The sequence below is a fragment of the Mytilus galloprovincialis genome, chromosome 10 (assembly GCF_965363235.1).
Source record: "Mytilus galloprovincialis chromosome 10, xbMytGall1.hap1.1, whole genome shotgun sequence".
Taxonomy (NCBI): domain Eukaryota; kingdom Metazoa; phylum Mollusca; class Bivalvia; order Mytilida; family Mytilidae; genus Mytilus; species Mytilus galloprovincialis.
In genome coordinates this window covers 7,775,880-7,801,299 of record NC_134847.1, presented here as the reverse complement: position 1 = coordinate 7,801,299, position 25,420 = coordinate 7,775,880, and the positions used below count along the sequence as shown (strand labels likewise).

Here is a 25,420-nt window from a genome sequence, read left to right as displayed (position 1 = left end):
ACGTATTTTGGTCTAGTGGGACTGCAGTATTAACATCTGTACATTTATTGTTAATAAAAGCGCTCGTTCCTAAACCTATAGAGGTTCGATATTTTCTTTTTATGTTGGAAAGTCCTAAAAATACTATTTAAGACTTCATAAACTCTAAGATCCCTAGTTTAATGAGATACTATATTTCATTGTTAATATACATTTCGTTTAATTGTAATGAGTATTTTCCAAACAAACTGTACAACATTACAGCAATTTGTTTAAATAAAGGCAGAATATATCACAGGTATACACAACAGAACAACCAAAAAAAACGAAAGAATAAGCATCATGAACCCACCTAAAATCTAGTTTAATGCTAATAGTACGTTGATGAATAAATTCATCATAGATACTAGTATTGAAATTTTGTATTTGCACAAGACGCGTGTTTTGTCGATAAGATTGTCAACGAGTACCAGGTACTGCAGTTGGTTTTCAATTTCGAATTAGAAAATCGTATTTTCAATAGATTGTTGTTCTTTGTCTTCTTGTACTTATTGTTTCACAAGTTTGATGCACATTAAACCTTCTTGGATTTATATTCATATCACGATATAGTTACTCAACTATAATGTATCAGTTTTAAGCATGAACGCATATGTCAATCCATTACACACAGACTTCATAACTAGTCAAGCGCTAAAACATACATAAAAAGAAGTGAAGCTGATAATATGATGTGCTTCAAAAAGACTGATGTTAAAACAATTGTATTTCAAGTCGGGCCTATTTTTGTAAGGAAACATTGGTGGAAATTCAAATAATATATTTCATACATTTTTTACAGCTGAACATGATAATCACTATTATACAAAGAACAGTGGTAACTATAATTTACCTCTCTTCTTGTTTTCTTGTAAAATAAACGACTGAAGTGGAGATTTTATATCTGCAAAAACAAATTTTGATTAGATATAAAGTATATTGGATATTTACGAAAGAATGATCAGTTGAAAGACTGGTAAAAAATGCAAAAGAATACGCATTAAACTAATGGCTACGGTGTAGTACATGCAGTCAAATATTTCTATGTTGTGATGCTACACTACTGTTTCAGATAAGGGTTAAAGTTTTGGTACTATTCAAACGTTTAAACCCACTGCAATTGTTTGCACCTGTCCTAAGATAGGAATCTGATATAAAATAGATGTCTTTTGTAGATGTGGTTCATGCGTGTTTCTATATTCTCGTTAGTTTATATAGATTAGACAGTTAGTTTTTACGTTTAAATGGTTTTATACAAGAATTATTTTGGGGCTACGTGAGTCAAGGTTCCGTGTTAAGAGTTGTCTCATTGGCACTCAAACCATATCGTCCTATATCTATAAACTGCATTGTTTTGAAGAATAACTGAAATCAACAGTCCATAGTTTTAACGATCATGTACAAATTGCCGACCCAATACGGTGTGTGATGATTTTACTAGCAAAACTTATTTGAAAATACTGCAATAGTTGCTTGATATATAAATCATTATGCAAAGTTTTTTTTCGGTAATAGTTAAAATTGAAAAAGGAAATGGGGAATGTGTCAAAGCGACAACAACTCCCGACCATAGAGCAGACAACAGCCGAAGGACATCAAGAGGTCTTCAATGTAGCGATAATTCCCGCACCCGTAGATGTCCTTCAGCTGGCCCCTAAAAAATATGTATACAAGTACAGTGATAATGGACGTCATACTTAACTCCGAATTATACACAAGAAACTAAAATTTAAAATCATACAAGACTAACAAAGCCAGAGGCTCCTGACTTGGGACAGGCGCAAAATTGAGGCGGGATTAAACATGTTTATGAGTGTTTATGAGATCTCAAATAGTTGCATCTTTTGAACAAGAAGTTGCACTTAGTAATCACAGAAAATCAAAAACAATACATCATGTACATATTTAAGAAAGATATTCAATATTCATATATTTTGTCTGAAAAAACCAAAACAGAAAAAAAACCTTATTTATACAATGGATTATGTCTTATATAAAACATAAAACTGATTTTCTCTTTAAGAAATAACACTATGCATAACATTTTGAAAATCGGTTGAGGACGATTTGATCTTGATTTATAATACTTGAAATTCTGATAAACGGAAAGACGGATGACTAAATATAGTATTACTACAAGGGGGCTTCATAACAAAATGTTCAAGACAAAATCTATAATGTAACAGCATACGAAAACGCTTTTTTTTTGTGAAGTGTACATTAACATTTTGTATTATTCTCACCTTCCTCAGTTTTCCAAACTTCATATTTCCCTTCAAAAATTAGGCCTTCATCTGAACTTGAATTGTAGTTTTGTTCTTAAAATATACATTTGCTCATATACTATTATCTTACATAGTAGTTATACAGCTATTTAAAAAATCGCAGTATTAGTAATAACCAAATAATATAATATTTGAATTATAATCATCTTTCATAAGGTAAAAAAAGCTAAGGCAAAACAATTAAAATTAGATTGAAGTGTCTGATTGTCTTCAAAAAACGACATTATGTTTCGTCCTTTTGGCTTTTCGATATATATTTTTCGTGTACCTGTGTCTTGTATCAAACTTTTTCATGTAAAATAAAAGTTCAAAATATCTCTTTAATTATTTTTTTGTTACAACTTTTTGAGTTAGAAATATGATTTCCAATGTTATAAACATAAAAATGCCGCTTCTCCTTATATTCTCACATAACGATTATATGGGGATTTTAAATTTCGCAATATATAGCCATACACATTAAATATCTAATTTTTTTAAAGTTTATATTTGATAATTAGATATGTCTTCTTGTTTTGACAATAAAGATTTTAAAATATTCAATTTTAACAGATTTTTACCGTATATTTCACATTTCTGCGGCCGGGAACTGATTCATAATTGACAACATGCATATCAACCATCAATTGGGAAATTAATCAAAATAAAGCATAAAGATCAAACAAGTTTCATGTCAGCTAATCGATTAATTCATGCAATAAGTTAACGATAGCAATTCTCTGGCTCAGCAAAAATTATTTGAATATATATATAGTTAAGTATATGGTTAAAACCTCTTCTTTTAACCTTTTACAAAATACGTCCGGTTCACGGACCAGTTTTGATTTAAGATCAACCTAGCTTATTGTTAAAATACACTTTAATAAGTTCAAAGGTATCGGCTAAATCACGGCGCTCTTCTACAATGTGGTTGCTAGTTTGTGATTTACCAGTTGAAATGTGTGAATGTTCAGTTTCACCTTCAGACATTCCACTTCCTTTTTAATCGCTGACATACTTAGTTTAAGCACAAGCTTACAACTTTACTGCACCAAAAGAGAACCTCGAAGGACAATATCTTAAATTCACACAAGCGCCAAAAGTATAGCCCGAAATATTTGAAATGACCTTATTCAAATATTATGGTCCGTTCTAACCCGACCAATGAAAAACATTTAATCTATAATGTACTTTCAACACTAGTATAGTAACAAACAAATACACGCGGTAATGTTAACATACTGGTGTTCATAACTTTAATAAATATATGTTTACTTCCTTTAACTATACCTGAATTCAGGTCATCTCTCATTTTCTTCATAGAAAAAGTATTTGCAGTATCCGCAATCAATTCCCAAAGTTTTTCTGCTACAATCAAATCTTCTGCAATATTTAGAAATTGCTTTACTCGTTTACGTCTCTCGGGTATTTCGTTGATTTCACTAAATTGCTGCTTGAAGTCTGCAACATTTTCAGGTGAGAGGTTCTCAATACTTTTGTACTTTTCAAGATTTCCAACAAAGACAGCTTTCAAAAGTGGCATTGGATCACATTCTTCTTCTAAAAGTTTTCTATTGGCCTTTATGATTCTCATTTTGGGGTTATCATGTTCTACTTTTTATATGAAAGGAAATTAAAAAAAAACATGAATCATCAAACATCCGAATGGTTCTAGTGAATATTATTATTATTTTTAAATTTAATGATGACGAAAGAAAGTGTAGCACGAAACACTGAACTACTAAAGAAATATAAAAATTATCGAATGTACATTTGAAAGTGAAATAATCTAAAGAAATACTTTACTACTGTCAAATCTGATCAACGAATTTCCGCCATACAAAAAAACAGATGCAAAATCATGAACTCCAAAAGGAGCAAGTCAAAGTGTGCCAAGATGACAAGATGCATTAAAAAGACATGAACAGCGCACACACAGTGCATACACTTAATATAGTTAACCCATGGTTTATAGTATAAGCGAAACATACCAAAACCCAATCGGTGATGAAATTAACTGTGGAAAAGGTCAAGGACAAATTAAAAACCAAACTGAATTGTACATTGCAAATATAGTTGACCTATGGAATATAGTATAAGAAGATCAAACCAAAACACAAAAACTTAACATTGACCAATAATGAATCGTGAAAATAAGGTAAAATCAGATAAAACTCGACAGACTAACATGTACATCATACAATATTTCTATACACCAAATATAACATTTATAAATGACCAACTGCTTACAGTATCTAAAAAACAGACCTATATGTACCTTAACCTTGAATACTATAAAATAACCTGTCTGTCAGAATTAAAGACCATCCAAGGAACAAATACACCAAATGTATTATCCTATTAATCGTAACGAGTAGAAATTTACATGAACCTTTTTGCAAAAAGTTGCTGAACAATGAAAAGTGAGGTCAGGGACAACAGTTACATACCAGGTGGCAACTTTGTAACATAAGACATATGCACACAAACTGTAACGCCTCAGCCGATACAAAGACTATCCATATAGAAATTGATAACTTAATGTGTGTACTTATAGGATCGTAATGATAACTTGCCCAAATATGTAACCGAGAGGAATTGCCATGTTTTCAGGTTTTGTTTCTTTTTCTTGTGTAGAGTTAAATTGATTGAATTATTGAGAAATAATACACTGATCGAAACTTTGCTGCATCTCAAAGCTTTTAAGACAGAATTTCTTTTGCAAATGATCCGCAATTGTTGATTTTTTTAAGGTGTGTTTATAAAGTAAATCACAAAAATTCTGATTTCCGTGAAAATCAAACGGAAAATCCATTATATCATAAACTGTCATAAAAACAGTTTCACTCTAATTATTCCCAATTTCATATGACGAAAATATATTCAATCATTGTGCTAATACAAATGAGTTTCATGTGGTTTTTTTCATGGATTTTGTAAAGGATTTGGATGGGTTACAGTTCTTTTCTTCCTAGAATTACTAAATTGTTTTTGTTACTGACTATATCATTAGGTATAAGAATGAGCCTAGCCACGTCCAGTTGCTAATTTATAGCTGACGAGCAGTACCATGAAAAATGCCATTATTATTTTCATCGCTATTTTAACAGTAAATTTGTCCTGAAAATAAGAAGTGATCTTACATATTTGATATATCAAAGTTGATGAACATAGACTTCTGGTGTCGCAGCATTGAAGCTTTGAGTCATTACCTTATATTGTGTAATTCATGTATCAATTTCGGCCCATTACCATCAAAAAGTAAAATCACATCAATACCGAACTCCGAGGAATATTAAAACGGAAAGTCCCGAATCAAATGACAAAACACATAAAACGAATAGACAACAACTGCCATATTGCTGACTTTGTACAGGCATAATCAAATTTAGAAAATGGTGGATTGAACCTGGTTTTAAAAATGTATAGCGCTAAACCTCTCACTTGTATGACAGTTGAATCGAATTCCATTTTATTGACAACGATGTGTGAACACAACAGACATAATAGACAAAAACATATAAAGAAGTCAGATCAAAGAGAAAATGTAGATAGCCGATAATAAGTTTAATAAAAAACTAATGTATCTTTTTATTTTGTTAACGATATCAATCATAGAATGAACATAACGTTTTGCATTTCATGGTATGTGTTGTTTATAAAACAATATCAGATTGAAAGACTGTCTTGGTCTTTTGTTTTTCTATGTTGTGTCTTTTGTACTATTCTTTGTCTGCATGTCCGTCTGTCCCTTTTTTATCAATGGCGTTGTGAGTTGAGTTGGACTGACCCGTTGATATCTTGCACCCCTCTTATGACCCCCCCCCCCAAAAAAAAAACAACCTTTGAACTGTTCAAAAGTGTTACATTTTAAGATGGTACTCAATTGTATTTAATGTGTGTGTAAAGCCGTAAGACTTTTTGTTACCAAGGTCGTCTTTTAAGTTTACCAAATAGTGTTTTTTTTTCTAAATGGTTACTTTCCATTTTTTCAATGAGAATAATTTTGCCGGAAATATTTTCGTTCCTAGTAATATGACTTTGTTAGATTTTTTTTCAGTTATAAAGAAAAAAACGCATAGAAAATCAAGTACACTGGATATGCAAAATTTCTTTAAAATCAAATAAAATTTATAACTTTCAGCAATAAATACCTAAATTTGATTCTGTCTGTTGTTCTTTTGAGTGTATGGTGACTGAAAGTTTGTACTTTTTTTCGGAAGACATATGCATTTTAATTTGTTCGTCATCCAGAAGATTCATAATAAAGGTAGTAAAATCTCCATTCACAATGCTTTTCTCAACTACAAATTTTACATTTTCTCCGTCAGATTGCAAATAAATAACTACTGACGATCTTTTTGTATCTTCAGGTTTCGATTGTAGACCCTCAAATTCAAATGAAGAGGTTGTTACAACATAGAATGTCGCATTTTCAACTGCATCCTTGATGTCTGTGTCTCCAAAAGCTAATCTTGATGTTGCCTTTGTAAGTTTGTCTGCAATTATAGTTATTGTGAATTATGAGTTTAGTAAAATTATAGACATTCAAATGAAATGACTGTTATCTTCTAATAGAAAATGATTGGATTGGATCAGACATAAAAATTGGTATTTTCTAAAAAAATATCTAAAATCAAATGTTTACACCAAGTTATACTGCAAATATTTCTGAACATGCAGTTTGAAAATGCAAACAAAAAGTCCGTTATGATTGTGGAATGATTACCGACATCAACATACTATCTATCGATCGGTAAAATTAATACGACACATGATACTTATAACAGTTTTAATAACTATCAGGAAATCAAAGTTTTCCAAAAATAACAATTTTTAATCTTTCGAGTTGAGAAAATAAAGAACCAATCATTAAGAAAGAACAACCTCATATCGGTATAAGGACATCATTCGTAAATATAGCTCAACATACAGACTTCTTACACGTTCAGGTATTTCACATCCAATATTTTATGGTAATATTCTTTATAAAGCACAAAAATGTCAGTATTCACCTCAGAAGCTAACACAACCTTTAAATAGACTTATTAAGAAGGTATATAGTTACGATACTGTTGTCAGGTCATTAAAGATTGCATATTTTGGCGTTAATATTGATTCACTATCCCAATGGGAACAAACTGTGCACCTCTACTTGCCGACTTGTTTCTTTATTATTATGAGGCTGACTTCATGCAGGAACTTCTTAGGAAGAAAGATAAGAAGTTAGCAATATCCTTTAACTCTACTTTCCGCTATATAGATGACGTTCTTTCACTAAACAATTCAAAATTTGGTGACTATGTGGAACGCATCTATCCCATCGAATTGGAGATAAAGGATACTACAGATACAGTTAAGTCGGCTTCATATCTTGACTTACATCTAGAAATTGACAATGAGGGTCGGTTGAAAACAAAACTTTACGCCAAAAGAGATGATTTCAGCTTTCCAATTGTGAACTTTCCATTTTTAAGTAGCAACATTCCAGCAGCACCTGCATACGGGGTATATATCTCCCAATTGATACGATATTCCCGTGCTTGCGTTTCCTATCATGATTTTCTTGATAGAGGGTTACTGCTCACAAGGAAGCTATTAAACCAAGAGTTCCAAATGGTGAAGTTGAAATCATCCCTTCGTAAATTTTACGGACGCCATCACGAGTTGGTTGACCGTTATGGAATAACCGTTTCACAAATGATATCGGATATGTTCCTTACGTCGTAACTACAATTCCCTTCCCTTTCATGAATGTGACCTACCGAATTAGACTATTTACCGGATTTGTAATCACATAAGCAACACGACGGGTGCCACATGTGGAGCAGGATCTGCTTACCCTTCCGGAGCACCTGAGATCACCCCTAGTTTTTGGTGGGGTTCGTGTTGTTTATTCTTTAGTTTTCTATGTTGTGTCATGTGTACTATTGTTTTTCTGTTTGTCTTTTTCATTTTTAGCCATGGCGTTGTCAGTTTGTTTTAGATTTATGAGTTTGACTGTCCCTTTGGTATCTTTCGTCCCTCTTTTATACATGTAGGGTCTTTGCATCGGAACAAAAAACATTTATTTAAAAACCAGTTGTTGGCATGACACGGGTTATGCTCTTCTCATATATTTTATGATGGTATGATACTAAACCCCTCACGGGGAGGATTGTGCCTGATATTCATATGATGAAGACATAATTTTTCAATCAACTTAATTGAAGTCTGGAGCTGGCATGTCAGTTAACTGCTAGTAGTCTGATGTTATTTATGTATTATTGTCATTTTGTTTATTTTCTTTGGTTACATCTTCTGACGCCAGACTCGGACTTCTCTTGAACTGAATTTTAATGTGCGTATTGTTATGCGTTTACTTTTCTGCATTTGCTAGAGGTATAGGGGAGGGTTGAGATCTCACAAACATGTTAAACCCCGCCGCATTTTTGTGCCTGTCCCATATCAGGAGCCTCTGGCCTTTGGTAGTCTTGTATTATTTTAATTTTTAGTTTCTTGTGTACAATTTAGAGTTTAGTATGGCGTTAAATATCACTGAACTAGTATATGTATTTGTTTAGGAGCCAGCAGCAGGACGCCTCCTTTTGCGGGAATTTCTCGCTGCATTTTAGATCTGTTGGTGACCTTCTGCTGTTGTCTGCTCTATGGTCGGGTTGTTGTCTCTTTGACACATTCCCCATTTCCATTCTCAATTTTATTATAAAATATTAATTATAATGCCTTGTTAGCATAAAAGTTCAAGCCAATAAAAAACATTTAGTGGAATATATATATTTATTGTTGCTGAAAATGATTGCGAACTTTTTATTTCGAGATGCTTGTGAACTTAGTTTTGTTTTGGCTTTTTTTTCAATTCTGTGGTTGATTGTCTATGTCTCCTGAATTTGGTATGCATTTATGTTATTATATGACTATTTTATAAATAAGTATACTTATTCTGTATCACGTACCTGTTTTATTTGTAAAAAGAGTCTCTTCCTCAGGATTTATATTGATATTTGTTCTGTTTATCTCTACAAATAAAGACAATTAACTTGGATTTTCATAATCAAAAAGTAAAATCACAAAAATACCGAAAAATGTCAAATACATCAAATGAATGGATAACAACCATCATATTCTTGACTTTAAACAGGTATGTTCTTATGTACAAAATGTTGGATTGAACCTGGTTGTATAGCAAGCTAAATTTTACTTTTTAACAGTAGCATCAAATTCCATTATATTGACAACGATGCGTGAACAAAATAAACAGACATAATACGTAAAAATGTTAAAAATAGAGTTACAACAGTCAACATTGTGTTATCAAATTTAAAAAAAGGCATAAAAAGGCATACATCAAATTTCACAGCCTCATTTTGATTTTTTATAATACGATTCAATGTATATATGTAAAATACATTCAAAAGGATTGAAATATTTTAAGTACATGAATCGAATCCTTACCCTGACAGACACATGGTTACATTTACATCAACTTATATAAATACAGCTGTCAAAACTCAACTTCTTGAGTTTTGAAAGCTGTATTTATGTAAATACACTGACACTGGTATTTGAATTAATTACCAAAAATAGTCACCTTATAGGTTCTCACAGTATTTAGGTTAACCAATGCATGATTAAAAAATAAATCATTGATGATACAATATCAGTCTTTAGTCCCAAATTAGTTCCTTTTATTCAATTGTTGTTCTTCAAATGACAGGTAGTGTGATCGTTTATTTTTATCTTAACGATTGGAAGATAGTTAAAGGAATACGCACATAATATATCTCGACTGATTTAACTTATAAAACGTACCATAATTGAATTTATATTGAAAATCTATAATATGATGATTAAAGAAAATAGCTGTTCAAGTACATTTTATGGATGTTTTCTACGATCCATTAAATGTAATTGAGCATTTGTCAATGTTTGATTTTGCCTTTTGATAAGAGACTTACTGTTTTGAATATGCCTTGGATTTTCGGTTTTTAGTTATATAACTGTTTACTTCATAAAGTATCTCATAAGATACATGCACATGTCAGATCGAGGTAAGATTAACCCTGACATACATTTATGTAAAAATTACCAATCATTAAATACACCAAATATAGTTATCATATTTCTAAAATATGCGGTGTCTGCACTTCTAAAAATAAATATTGAATAACGAGCCATAAAAACCAAGCAAAGTTAAGATTAGTACTGCTGCTAGACAGCATTCACAAAATGCAATAATTCCGTACAGTAAATTAAGTAGATAAATTTGGCACAGTATAACCATGAAAATAACATTCACGAAAGAACCATGAAAATGAGGTCAGATTTATACTGCCAGAAAACTACAACTATACCATTCACCTAACACAGTTGAGATATTGCTTAAACTATCTGATTAATAGACCAAACAGTGAAAACTTATCATAGCCAAATGCATCACGAAAATGAATTCAATATCAGATGAAACATGCCAAACATCTATATATCTCACGTTGTTGAACGATGAGGTGGAAGTCAAAGTCAGACAAAAACTGTCAGTCAGACATATAAATCTTACAATAATTCCTTATTCCAGCTAAATTGACGTATTATCTATAAAATATGTGTCGTAGACGTAAGCACTGAAAACAGGTTGAGGTCAGGTGCACTCTGTATGACGGATAGCTATATCTTTAGTATATCATATACCGAATAAAGTTATCATCTCACTCATAATCGGAAAGAATTTTATATGACAAAAAACACTTTCAGTTGTTTAAGAAGTTGCCAAACAATGAAAATAAGATTAGAAACAATGAGCAAAAGACAAACAGACGTTTTTAACAAAAGGCAACTTCAATCAAGACAAGAAGCAACCAGGTCTTCTTCCTACTGAAATATCAAGCTTATAACAAATCGTAAACGTTGTTTTCGCGCCCAACGAATATTCATCATTGGGTCTTACATCCCAATGAAAAAAAATAGATCGAACGAAAAACAAGACTTTAATACACAATACGGAAACCAAGTCTAAACAACACAAAGAGCGGGAAAATAGAAATTCTGCCTATCTTGTTTATGATTATTTTTTTGTAAATGGCGAATTGTGGAGTATCAAATAACAGCAGAGAATGATACAAAACAGGACCTATTTAGAGAAAAATTTAATTGATATCAAAATGCAGAGAAAAGTTAATTGCAGCTGGTGTTGTATTATCTTATAAAAAAAATTCAAAAGTGTATAGATATTGTGAAATATTGTGCTGATAGTATGACTAGGGTTTTATTTGATAACTCTATTTTTCCATGCATATATGTTTGCACGATTAATGTTTCGCCAGATAGAAACTTATTTTTCGCATGATGTGTTTAAAACATTGCAAGAGCAAAAACATTTTTGTTATCCCTAGGGTCAATAGCTGTTTTTAGGGATCTTGATGAGCGTGTAGGAAAACAAGTAAATGTCATTGTCTTAGACGATTTATATAAACATTAACCAAATGAACTGGTTATACCGACCATCAGTCTATTTATCAAGTTATAGACACAATTACAGAAGATTCAAAACCGCACAAGGCTTTGTACGTTACGATTGTTTAAATCCGTAGGACGACGAATTAATTATGGGATATTTATTAATATTAGTAGTTCATTTACATTTCACAAACAAGATGCTTCGCAAGGCGCAGCTTTATACGACCGCCGAGTTCGAACCATTAACGATTGGGGAAAGTATGGACACACCATTCAAACTGGATAAAGCTCTGAATTTGGATTGTGATTAAATAGTTGACACAGTATAGGTTCCTAAAATCTGAAATGAGAAAAACAAATTGATCCCAACATCAGTTTTTTTTCACTTCCCCCTTTCCCTTATTACAAAAATGATCTCAATTTAAATTTCGAATGGAGTTCGCAACAATAACTACTCATTTAAATACATCTTATAAAATGTCATACAGTCATGGTTAAAATTAATATTAATTAATAGTAACTTCCAAAAAAATAAATGGGGAATGTGTCCAAAAGGACACAGATGATGCCCCCGCTAGCATTTAAGGTTAACAATGGACATAACTCAAGAACTGTAAAAGTGAAGCTGCTCAAGATGAACTTTAACTGAGTTTAGAGGTAATAAAGCATTATATACACATGTCATTAAAAGTTGAGACAAACTTAGTTAAGAGAACAGAACTTAAACAATCTTCAATTTTTCTACTTTTAATGGGGCATAACCCTAGAATGGTAATCAAAGTGCATGTAATCACTGAATGGTTAAGATTGCTTTGATTTATCAGTTGGTAGTAAAGTGAATATTGTATTGTATGTTGTATATAGCATTGATTTAAGTTGATTCAACTTATCTTCTGGGTAAAGAAAGATAACTCCAATTTTCAAAGTATTGGTTTTAGGTGATTCAAAACCATTCTTAAAAAGAAAAATAACTTCAATTTATTGACTTGAAACTACAAAAAAGCTTGTTTTCAGCCCCTTTTTGGCCCTTTATTCCTAGACTGTTTGCCCCATAACCCTTAAAATATTACTTATGGTATTGAACATTATGGTACAATTTCAGAACAATTGAAATACTTGTACACAACTTATTGTTCTGACACTAGATAAATGCTATTTTTGGGCTCTTTGGGCCCTTATTCCTAAACATTAGGGAACCATAACCCCCAAAATAAATCCAAAGCTTCCTTCTGTGGTTATAAACATTGTGTTTACATTTTATTGATTTCTGTGTACTTATACTAAAGTTATTATCCTGCAACCATCCGTCTTCGGACTACGCTGACGACTACGACTACGATTACGACGACGACGACGTGATACCAATATACGACCGCAAAAAACGGGTATAGCGTGATTATCATTAAGTGTAGTATGAGAGTTTGTTAACTGGGATCGAAATTTTAGTTTGGACATTTTAACACTTCTTCTTTTCATGTTCAACTACATTTTTCGCCGCGGTATAGCATTTAATTGCTTATTCGGATGCAACAGAAAATAATCACCAATCAATCAATCCATTGTATTTTAGATTTTTATGAAAAGTAATCAAGTTTAAGACTAATTTTTCTTGTTAGAAAAATGTGTATGATACTATTCAGGAGGATGTCGGGATTCAAAGAAGACGTCATGGTTTCAGAAACACAGAGGTTCTAAGACTTGTTATTAGTTTGGCTAGCAATGTAGAAGACATCCATGAAAGTGTAAATAGTTAATTCGAATATTGTTGCGGAGCTAGATTTACGTGCTACATGTACTGAAACAGATTTGAAAGATGTTTACGCCGTTTGAAGCGATGCCGATAAACCAGCTTTGACAATATAATTCATGAGTATCTCCTAACAGAAAAAAAACTTATTGATTTCGGTATTGTGTACTCTATTCAAAAACATTGTAACACGTGTAAATACATGAAAAAATGTCCTTGATTAACAAAATGATAACTGATGAGGTGCTTTTCATATGCAAGCGTGTAATGTTGTTTCACATAAGAAATTATTACAGAAATTAACCAGATTGTGTAATACTTTCAAATATATGCATTAAAAGTTAAAGTCATGTATCAAATGCTATGGAGATTTCTCATTTTTTGGGGTATGTAATTTTTTCTAATACAAACGAAATCCTTGTCCATTTTACTTTATTCAGTATATTTTAATGAAATGGAAAAGAAATAATAAAACAGATTTTCAAGTCTTTTAAACTTGAGAGAGCTTAAATCAGGCTTATTAGTATACGCTGATTGTGTAGTTATTTTTAGTGAAAAAGTAGAAGATCTACATCAGATGATAGATTATGTAAATGTTTGAACAGATAAGCAGGATATGTATAAAAACTATGATTTTTTTAAATAAGGTTGTGTTACGACCGGTGAAATATGGTTAATGTTGTTGTTTTTATTTTATATTTTAAATTGCCATAAAAGCAGGATGTTTGGCTAGCCACAAAACCAAGTTCAACCCATCATTTGTTCTTAAATTGGCCTGTACCAAGTAAGGAAAATGGCCATTGTTATATTATAGTTCGTTTCTGTGTATGTTACATTTTGGTGTTGTTTTTCTGTTGTGTCGTAGTTCTCTTATATTTTATGTGTTTCATTCAGTTTTAGTTTGTCACCCGAATATACAGCGGTATACTACTATTGACTTTATCTTTAAATTGAAATATGATTAAAATAAGTGATTAATTTATTTTCTTAAGATTATATTTAATTTAACTGACTCCTTTTTCAACTCCAAATATGTTGTCAAATAATTTTATTAATATTATCTATAACATTAACATCCTTAAGGCAGACATTTTTGGTTTTGATTGGCTTCAATTATGTTTTGGGCATAGAACTTATCATTAGAGTGTCATAAATTAGTCTTTTGCCGAACAAATGCACGTCTGCTGTATCAATTTACAACCTTGTTATTTGTTGATAAGAGTTAAGATATAAAGATATAGAATTTATATATCTATCTTTCTATATATTTAAGCGAAAGTGCTACCCTATGTTACCTTGTTCCGGCATCTTTTCTGCGAACAATAATTTCGCCAGGGGTTTTCTTGTATTTTTCCTGTTTTTACTGCCCAACAAACATTCTGCTAAACAATCAACGGATCCTTTTTCAATATATTGAATGCTAGAAATCTTTTCAAAAAAACATTTTGCTCTACCGTTTTCACTATGTGTAGCTTCCAAAATTATTTCATGGTCATCCATATCGAATACGTTACATTCCACGAAATGGTCAATGTAGTTTTTGTCAAATTCCGCCTGTATATCTTTCTCCAATTTTTGAAGATTAAGTTGCAATTGTTTGATTTCTGAAAAAAAAACAAGAAAGATATCCTTGATGAAAACATTTAGAGAACTTTCCGATAAAAAGATAGACCTGATGTATCTTATTCTATTTTATGTCAAATTTCAGATAAATTGTAGAAAATCATTGTAATATGCTTTGAATTTAGAATTTTTGAAATTGAGTTTTTGTCATGGGCAGGCATAGCTTAACGTAACACTACAAATTGCTGAGAGTCGGAAATGCATTTTTATTTTAATGTATATTATTTTTTAACTTTCCTGTAACCTTTGTACTTGCATGGTTTTATGAGAATAAACTATCTATCTAAAAAACAAATTAGGGACTTTCCATTTTGAATTTTCCTCTGTTTTCAGTATGTTTGTGATTTAACTGTACTTAACCGTACTTGACTTTGGTCTCGACTGTACCTATAAGTCTGATTAAGTACTTGTCAATCTTGCTATAATCTGAATACATTCTCGAAAAATCCTTGACCAGTCTTGACTTTTAATTTAGTCTAGACTGGTCTGAATCAGTCCATCTAACTCAATTGTCTATTGGGCTTACAAAATTCCAGGTTATTTGGTAGTTTGGTCCATTGCTGTCCAATTAAAGGATTTGATTATCAGGTAAAAAAAGTTAGAATTTTCAGTTCTGATTAGATGCAGATAGCAGTGTTTATTTATTAACTTTTTTAAATCAACTTGGATTTTCATAAAACTTTGCAGCTATCTCATTCCAGGTTGTTTCATTATTTGAATACTGCTATTAAATTGAAAGATTTAATTAATAGGTCAAAAGGTGTAATATTTTCAGTTCAGACTAAATTCAGATAGACGCCTTTAAATTTTAATACAACTTTTCCAAATCAGAATGGAACTATACAAATATCTCAATTTTATATTGATCTTACAATATTGCAGAATATTAGGAGGTTTGTATAAAAAGGAAGATTTGGTATGATTGCCAATAAGACAACTCTTCGCAAGATAGACCAAATGACGCAGAAATTATCAACTTTCACATGTATAGATCACCACACGGCGGTCAACAATGAGCAAATGCCTTATTGTATACCGCACAATAAGCTATAAAACGCCCCAAAATGACAAATGCACAACGAGAAATCTAACGGCCTTATTTATCTACAAGAATTGATCGAAAAACAAATCTGTTACACAGCAAAAAACGACAACCACTGAATGAGAGGCTCCTGACTTTGAACTGGTAAAATGGATACAAATATAAATACATTTAACGAAATCAAAGAGTCGATGTGGCCATCAAAAAAGACACTAAGAACAGAATGATAGAAATCGCAGTTACTGACGGCTAGTTCAAAACTAAAACCAATAATAAAGAATTAAAAAAAAATCATACCTCTAAGACTTTTAAATTATTAATCAGTACACATCAAACAGCCAATGTATCAAGTGTAAAGACGTCATAAACAGTCCGAGATACACATTACCTTGTGCCATGCAAAGATACAGATATATGCATATTGTCGGTCCATGAATGTGCTTATGTATATGACATCAATATTTAGTTTGCTTTTAATTTACCGATAACAAAATCAATATTAATACCACTAAAAACAATATTCAAAGATCTAACTACAGTGTTAAATTGTGTAGAAAAATTTATTTAAAAGATCAATAAGTTTGACAGGATCGTTTCTAAATTTCCGGGCACGATAAACAATATCTTCGTAAAATTTACGATGTGCTGTCCCGTTTGGAATACTATTTGTTTTACTAAAGCGGGCATATTGTATATTGTCCGTAACATTTATAACTATAAATAGAACATTTTTTTTGCAAATTTAAAATTGTAATAAAGAGAAAACAAAACTATCCGACACTTTTGTCTCTTTTTGATGGTGTCTTTAAAAATTGAGGGAGATGAGGTTACAACCGTCTAACAAAAACGGCTGCTTACTATGAATAAGATATATCAAAACAACTCAGGTTGGCTCGAGTTATAAAATCTGTGTTAATGCGCATGTGCTCAACCTTTCCAAATCAAAGTGAAAACTTGACTCGATATAAAAAAGAAGATGTGGAATAATTGCCAATGAGACAACTCTCTACAAAAGACCATAATGACACAGAAATTATTCACCATAAGTTACCGTACTGCCTTCAAAAATGATCAAAGCTCAAACCGCATAGTTAGCTATAAAAGGCTCGAGTTTACTCTCAAAACCGACAGTGCGAGAGCTGTATAGACAGTCAAGATCGTTAACAACTTCCATTTGTTGCTGACTTACAAAATGGCTTAACTTGACTCGAGGTGACTCTAAAAATGGAGACATATATAAACATAGCAGCAGTTGTCATTTTTTTCCTTCCGGTGACTGAGTGGTCTAAGTAGTTACCACTGCCAGTCAACACTGATGTTGTGAGTTCGAACCCCGCTGGTGCGAGTGCACCTGACTCCAATCTTCAAGGCAGTGTCTGCGCAAACCCGCTTGCGGAGTTGAGTTGTCAAATATGCATTCGTAGGCTACGAATTCGCGCATCCGGTTTTATGTAAACTATCATGAGATCGGAAATGAAACGTGAAGTATACACGGGCGATTTTAGTAGGGATTTTGCGAATTCAGTGAAGAGAATGGTAAATAATATTTTTGATTTGTATTTAGTAGATGATATAACAATATAAACATTGCATATTAGATTCACCCTAAAGGAATTAAACTGTACAGTCCCTGTAAAACAATAGAAACGATATGATAAAGGTAAATGAATGTTAAAAAATAAAATCTTAATGATTTGAAAAAAATCTATATTTTGTTTAAAAAATGCAAAACAGAAACAGAAATTTTAAAACGATTATAAACAACTCTCGAGTGTATACATAAATCAAAGAAGCAAGTTTTAAGTAGACATATACTTTATAATTATCATTGATAGTTTACACTAGAAAAAAAGGGTATTTATCAGATGTTACATAAAAAGAAAACTTGACTAATAGGAATAAAACGCGGCAAATTCGATTTGAAACTATAACATAAAAAAATACATCAAGCTTGTTTTGAATTTTCTGCCTACAGGAAAAATGGTTTCTATTAAACGTTAACACATGACATAACTAAAATCTCTTTGTTCTAACTGTGGCATAATCTGGATAATGCTACTCAGATGTACTGCACAGTTCAAAAGTAATCTTACTTTTAGAGACGGATCCTGGATGTTATTCCATAAAATAAAAATAAAAATCACCGAGAGTAGCGAGACTCAAAAACAATTTTGATGATTGTATTTCAAGTTACGAAACGAAATGTGTTTCTCATCCTTTAAGGAGACTCGCGGGTATAAGATTTTCAGAAAAAAAACTTCTTCATTTTAAATTTTATTTATCACCTTTGTTGTTACTTTATCATATGGTACAGAAATCATTCCAAAAAATAAATTCGTGTGGCCCCAGGTGACATTTAAAATGTAGATATCGTTGAAAGATCTAAATTATCTCCCTTTGGTGAAAAAAATGTCATTGTTTGGCCTTAAGGTCAAGTAACAGTAAATGAACGCCGTCTAGTGGATTCAGTGAAATATTGCAACGTTTTGTACGAATTACGTCCCTTTGACCAGATTTTGCAATGTTAAAATTTCAACCGGCGACTTTTCAATGGGACAACGGTAAATCTGACGAAAAGTATGTATCTTCTAGGAGAATGAACTTGTTTGCTAAAATTGAAGAAATGCTACAGAATTTTGAAAATGAATATGAAAACAGTCATGAAGACGACCTTCAAAACGAAAATCAGGTGTTTGAGTTTGGATATCTGCCGACCAGTTAAAACAAGTGTGAAAACTGTTGATCACTGTTGCTCACCACTATTTCTACATAAGTGTGATGAGGAAAAACAGTGCGGTCTCGACAGTATATTGAACTCTGACACAAAATAGAACTTTTGATGTCATTGTTTACTTAAACTGACCAACAAATATGCAGAAATGAAACTTCTGGTGAAAGGGAAATATATTTAGACCATTTTGAATCAAAATTCACTTGTCTATGAGTTTGCGTTAAAAATTCAGGATTAATGCGCTACATAGTGTTACGGCCAGAAATCGCCTTTAAATTGTAGCCAACAAAAGACACAAATCAATTATAAAAATTAACAAGATTTATTATACAAATGTTTACAAAAGGTATTACACAAATATTACTGTTAACTTAACTGTCAAAATATGAGTCCAATCTGTTATCTTTATCTGTATCCGGAAATCTTTCGGAATCCAATTTGAATATTACGTTCACTACTAATGTCACAATCCAGTATGATGTTGTTTGTAGAATAAAAGTGTCAATCCAAATGCTGTGAATACTAGTGTCTATCAATGTCTATGTCCAAGTTCAATTATGAGAGTTTAACTTTAGTGTCTGTATATATAGTGTTGTCATGGAAAATTCTAGAACACTCTATAATGGAACATTGTGGAAAATCCTGGAAAGTTACAATGGAAGTTTCTGGAATAACGTAGAAGTTTAAATTACGCATCTTTTATCAGGATCATTCTAGAAAGTTCCAATCATTCATAAACTGCACAGTTATAAGATTATTTGGTAAACAACTACCAGGCCATACAACACAAATTAGGCCAACATAAATAAACATAATAATTACAATATCATAACACCTCCCCCCTTAAAAGAAGTTTTAGTGTAACAAAAACTTATCATGAACAATATGAACAAAAATACATAATATATACAAAGTGATTTAATAAGCTCTAGATAAAGCATCAGCTATTACATTATCTTTACCCTTAATATGTTTTACAATTACATCATATTCCTGTAACAATAAACTCCACCTAGTCAACCTCTGATTCTTGTTTCTCATTTTATGCATGAAGGTGAGAGGATTATGATCAGTATAAACAAGAATAGGATATACAGTGGGATTCAAATATACATCAAAATGTTGAAGTGCTGACAACATTGCAAAACACTCTTTTTCAATAGTTAAATAATTTTTCTGATGTTTATCTAATTTCTTAGAAAAATATGATATAGGTTTTTCAACATTATCATCTGTCTCTTGATATAAAACAGCTCCAATTCCTACATCACTTGCATCAACGGCAAGTTTAAATTGTTTTTCAAAGTCTGGAGTAATCAGAATTGGACTATTAATTAAAAGTGATTTGCTATTTTCAAAAGCATTTTGACAATTTTCACTCCAGATAAATTTAGAATCTTTTCGTAAACGATGAGTCAGTGGTTGAACAACAGTAGCAAAATTTGAACAAAATTTTCTGTAAAATCCAATCATGCCTAAATATCTCATAAGTTGTTTTCTATTTGTAGGAGGTGGGAATTTGGAAATAGCTTCCACTTTAGCCATAATAGGTTTCACTTGACCTTGGCCAACTGTATGCCCTAAATAATCAACAGTGGCCTGACAAAACTCACTTTTACCAAGATTAACAGTCAAATTTGATTGTGACAATCTATCAAAAGTATCATACAAATGTGTTAAATGCTGTTCCCAGCTATCACTACATACAATTAGATCATCAATATAAGCATAACAACAGTTTAAATCTTTTATAATATTATTGATCATTCTTTGAAATGTAGCTGGAGCACTTTTCATGCCAAACGGCATTACAGTATATTGAAATAAGCCATCTGGTGTAACAAAAGCTGATATTTCACGAGCTCTCTGTGTCAGTGGAACTTGCCAATAACCTTTCAACAAATCAAATTTGCTCACAAATTTTGCTTGACCAATGTTGTCAATACAATCATCTATCCTTGGAATCGGATAGGAATCAGATTTTGAGACTGAATTTACTTTTCTGAAATCAGTCACGAAACGAAAGGTTTTATCTGGTTTTGGCACAAGGAGACAAGGAGAGCTCCATTCACTGCTACTCGGCTCAATAATATCATTGTCAAGCATATATTTAATTTCTTTTCTCATAGCTTCAAGTTTGGGTGGATTGAGCCGGTAAGGATGTTGCTTAATTGGAGAAGCATCTCCTACATCAACATCATGACAAACAGAAGTGGTTTTGTTTGGCACACCTGGAAAAAGATTTTTAAAAGAAAATACCAAAGTTTTTATTTCTTCTCTACGATCAAAAGACAGATGTGCAACTTTTGAGTCTAAATTTGACAAAATTTCTGAATTTTTGAATCTAACTGTCTCTTCCATAGATTTAGAACTAAAAGGTTGTTCAATTACATCTGGTTTGTCATGATTGTTCTCAAATTGAACCATGCCTAAAGTGGCAACTGGTTTACTATCACATACATTAGTACGCTCAAAATATGGTTTTAACATATTAATATGACACACTCTATTTTGTTTGCGCCGACCTGGAGTTTTTACAATATAATTCAAATCATTAATTTTACTCTCTATTGTATAAGGACCACAATACTTAGCCTGTAAAGGATGTCCAGGGACTGGCAGAAATATAAGTACCTTATCACCAGGCTCAAAAATTCTGTCCCTGGCATCTTTATCATACCATATTTTCATCTTGTTCTGTACATTTTTTAAGTTTTTCTGAGCAATTTGACAAGCAGTATACAATTTTTCTTTAAATCTAGATACATAGTCTAAAAGATTCAAGTCAGTATGTTCAGTAAGCCACTTTTCCTTAATCAATTTTAACGGTCCCCTTACAGTATGACCAAATACCAACTCAAAGGGACTAAATCCAAGGGATTCTTGAACAGCCTCTCGAACCGCAAAAAGTAGAAAGTGAACTCCATCATCCCAGTCTCTGTCAAATTGAAGACAAAAAGTTCTAATCATGTTCTTCAATGTTTGATGAAAACGTTCTAAGGCACCTTGAGATTCTGGATGATAAGCACTTGATCTGTACTGAGCAATCCCTAACTGGTATACGACTTGCTGAAATAAACCTGACATGAAATTTGATCCCTGGTCGGACTGTATAGACTTAGGAAGTCCTACTAATGTGAAAAATTTGATCAAAGCTTTGACGATAGTAGGTGTCTTGATATTTCTGAGCGGAATAGCTTCAGGAAAGCGGGTAGATGTACACATGATCGTCAATAAATACGCATTTCCAGTCTTGGTCTTTGGTAAAGGTCCAACGCAGTCAATTAGAACTCTGCTGAAAGGTTCTTCAAAGGCTGGAATAGGCAGAAGAGGTGCTGGTGGTATTTTCTGGTTAGGCTTACCAACAACCTGGCATATATGGCATGATTTGCAGTATTCTGCAACATCGTTTCTAAGTCTGGGCCAGTAGAAATGTTGCAATATTTTTAGGCAAGTCTTCCTTATACCTAAGTGTCCAGCCAAGGGGGTGTCATGGGCAAGACCAATAATTTCTTGCCTATAAACTTTAGGCACCACCACTTGGTACACCACTCTCCATTCCTCCTCTGGGGTAGCATCAGGAGGCCTCCACTTCCTCATTAAAATGCCGTCCTGATGGTAATAGCATTCGGCCACTTTGTCTGCTTCCTCCTGTGGTTGAGCTCTCTGGCTGAGCTGAAGAACCTCAGGGTCTTTATGTTGTTCTTCAAATAAATTCTTTCGGTCTAATGAATGGCTAGTAACGTCTGGCCATGGCATAATAACATTCTTGTTAACACTAGGTGGTTTTGTAATGGCCTTTTCTGAGCTACCAGGACCTTCAATGTCAGCTATAAAAGTGTCAGAAAGGTCCATGTAATCAAACTTGTCTTCTTGCAAAATCTCATTTTGTTGTTTTCTAGCCATCGCCCTAGTAACAACACAAGCTGGATACAATTCAGCATCATCTTCAGGTGATTTAAATTCCACCACCGGTTCACTGGTAACAATTGGTTCAGCAACCACTTTGTTCCTAGCTAGATCATTTCCTAGCAATAATGTAACACCCTCAACAGGGAGATTAGGACGAACACCCACAACAACTGGTCCAGTTATCAAATCTGACTTCAGATAAATTCGATGGAGAGGAACATCTATACAACCTAACTCTACACCTTGTAACAAAACGGAGGCACCAACAGAAGTCTTCTCGGACAAAGGCAACACACCTTCTAACAATAAAGACTGAGAAGCTCCTGTGTCCCGTAAAATCTTAATAGGCTGAAGAGTGGTATCATCAACAATAGAAATAAACCCATCAGACATAAACGGTTTATATTCCTCCATGTAATCACAAAAACTGGACTTAAAAGCCTGACTCGCAGGACATTCCAACGTACTGGTAATATAAGGTGTCGTACAAGCACTGGATTTTGGCTTATTATCTCGTTCATTCTTCTTCTGGAGTCTAAAACAATCAGCCATCAGGTGACCATTTTTCTTACAATAAGCACAAATCAGTGACTTCTTCTCAAAAGTATCAAATTTTGGACTAGACATATTATAACTGGACTGACTCTTATTCTGTGCAACAGGCTTACTATCAGTACGCTCAGTGCTTTGATTTTTGTAATTTCCACTTGAAGTATTAACATTTTGACCCTTGAAACTTCTTTTATGTGAAAGGGTATAATTATCTGAAATTACAGCTGCATCATGTATTGTCCCAACAGTTTTGTCGTCTAAATGTGTTTTTAAGTCTAAATGAACACATTGTTTGAACTCTTCTAATAACATCAATTGTCTTAGGTTATCAAAATTGTTATCTGTTTTCTTTGAAGTAAGCCATTTATCAAATAGATCTTCTTTTTCCCGAGCAAATTCCACATAGGTTTGCGAATCAAACTTTTTATAAGATCTAAATTTCTGTCTATATGCTTCTGGTACTAGCTCATAGGCTTTCAAAACTTCCTGTTTCACAGTGTCATAATCGGAACTTTTTTCTGATGGAAGTGCAGAGTATATTTCAGCGGCCTTTCCTTCAAAAACACTTTGTAGCATTGTAGTCCAATATGGCTTTGGCCATTTCAAATTATTAGCAATTTTCTCAAACTGTGGAAAATATTTATCGACTGTTTTTTCACAAAATTTTGGAACCAAACGTATATTTTTTGCTGCATCAAAATAATCTGATTTTGACTGGACCTTAGTGTTGCTTTCTTCTTTGACCATTTCAATTTTCAGTTTTTCCATCTCTAGCCTTTCCCTCATTTCAAGTTCTGCCTGTTTTAATTTAAGTTCATCTTGTTTTAATTTGAATTCATCTTCTTTTTCTTTTTCTTGTTTATCCATTTCCAATCTTTCCTTCATTTCCAGTTCTTTTAATCTAAGTTCATGTTCTAATTCAAGCTGTTTTAATTTAAAGGTGTCAACATTTTCGACCTTAAGTTCAAGAGCCTCTTCACCTAAAATTTCTGCGTCAACTAGTTTGTCTATAACCAAATTTTTTATAATTTGTTTTCTCATAGATACTTTAAAAACTAATTTCAGTTGTTTAGCTAGCAACACTAATTCCTCTTTCTTTAAATTATCAAAACTCTCCAGGTCTGGCGTTTTCAAAAATTTACCAGCATCAAATGCCATTTTGTAGAATTTTGTTGGCTAGTTATAATAAAAATATTAAACAAATTTTGAATAAAATATTTTTAAGATCCCAGGACGAGCCCCCAATTTCTGTTACGGCCAGAAATCGCCTTTAAATTGTAGCCAACAAAAGACACAAATCAATTATAAAAATTAACAAGATTTATTATACAAATGTTTACAAAAGGTATTACACAAATATTACTGTTAACTTAACTGTCAAAATATGAGTCCAATCTGTTATCTTTATCTGTATCCGGAAATCTTTCGGAATCCAATTTGAATATTACGTTCACTACTAATGTCACAATCCAGTATGATGTTGTTTGTAGAATAAAAGTGTCAATCCAAATGCTGTGAATACTAATGTCTATCAATGTCTATGTCCAAGTTCAATTATGAGAGTTTAACTTTAGTGTCTGTATATATAGTGTTGTCATGGAAAATTCTAGAACACTCTATAATGGAACATTGTGGAAAATCCTGGAAAGTTACAACGGAAGTTTCTGGAATAACGTAGAAGTTTAAATTACGCATCTTTTATCAGGATCATTCTAGAAAGTTCCAATCATTCATAAACTGCACAGTTATAAGATTATTTGGTAAACAACTACCAGGCCATACAACACAAATTAGGCCAACATAAATAAACATAATAATTACAATATCATAACAATAGTACACTTATTTAAGATTTCCAGAAAACAGGGAGTTATTTTGGTAGTACCTGTGTTTTCAAGATCAGAAATTTCATATAAGACTTTAAACATTGGTTTAAAATTGGCATGTAGAAAGGTGATACATGTACAATTCAGGATATACCTGGTTTCCTTGAAGTTAAACTTAAGGTAAAATATGAGTTAGCTGTGAAAATTGCAAGATTCGGTTGAACAGATAGGGATTTTTAATTGGTGGTCTGACAC

At 32.4% G+C, this 25,420-nt stretch overlaps 1 protein-coding gene across 1 annotated transcript in view; it reads right to left on the bottom strand.

Moving 5' to 3' along the window:
* LOC143048848 (uncharacterized) overlaps positions 1-25,420 on the bottom strand; it is a 123,742-nt gene that overhangs the window by 18,274 nt on the left and 80,048 nt on the right. The window contains exons 16-21 of the mRNA XM_076222717.1: positions 14,775-15,083; positions 9,236-9,298; positions 6,437-6,781; positions 3,573-3,896; positions 2,262-2,336; positions 872-922 (exon numbers count right to left, since the gene is read on the bottom strand). Coding sequence (XP_076078832.1) covers positions 872-922; positions 2,262-2,336; positions 3,573-3,896; positions 6,437-6,781; positions 9,236-9,298; positions 14,775-15,083 — 1,167 coding nt within the window. The remainder of the gene's footprint in view (positions 1-871; positions 923-2,261; positions 2,337-3,572; positions 3,897-6,436; positions 6,782-9,235; positions 9,299-14,774; positions 15,084-25,420) is intronic.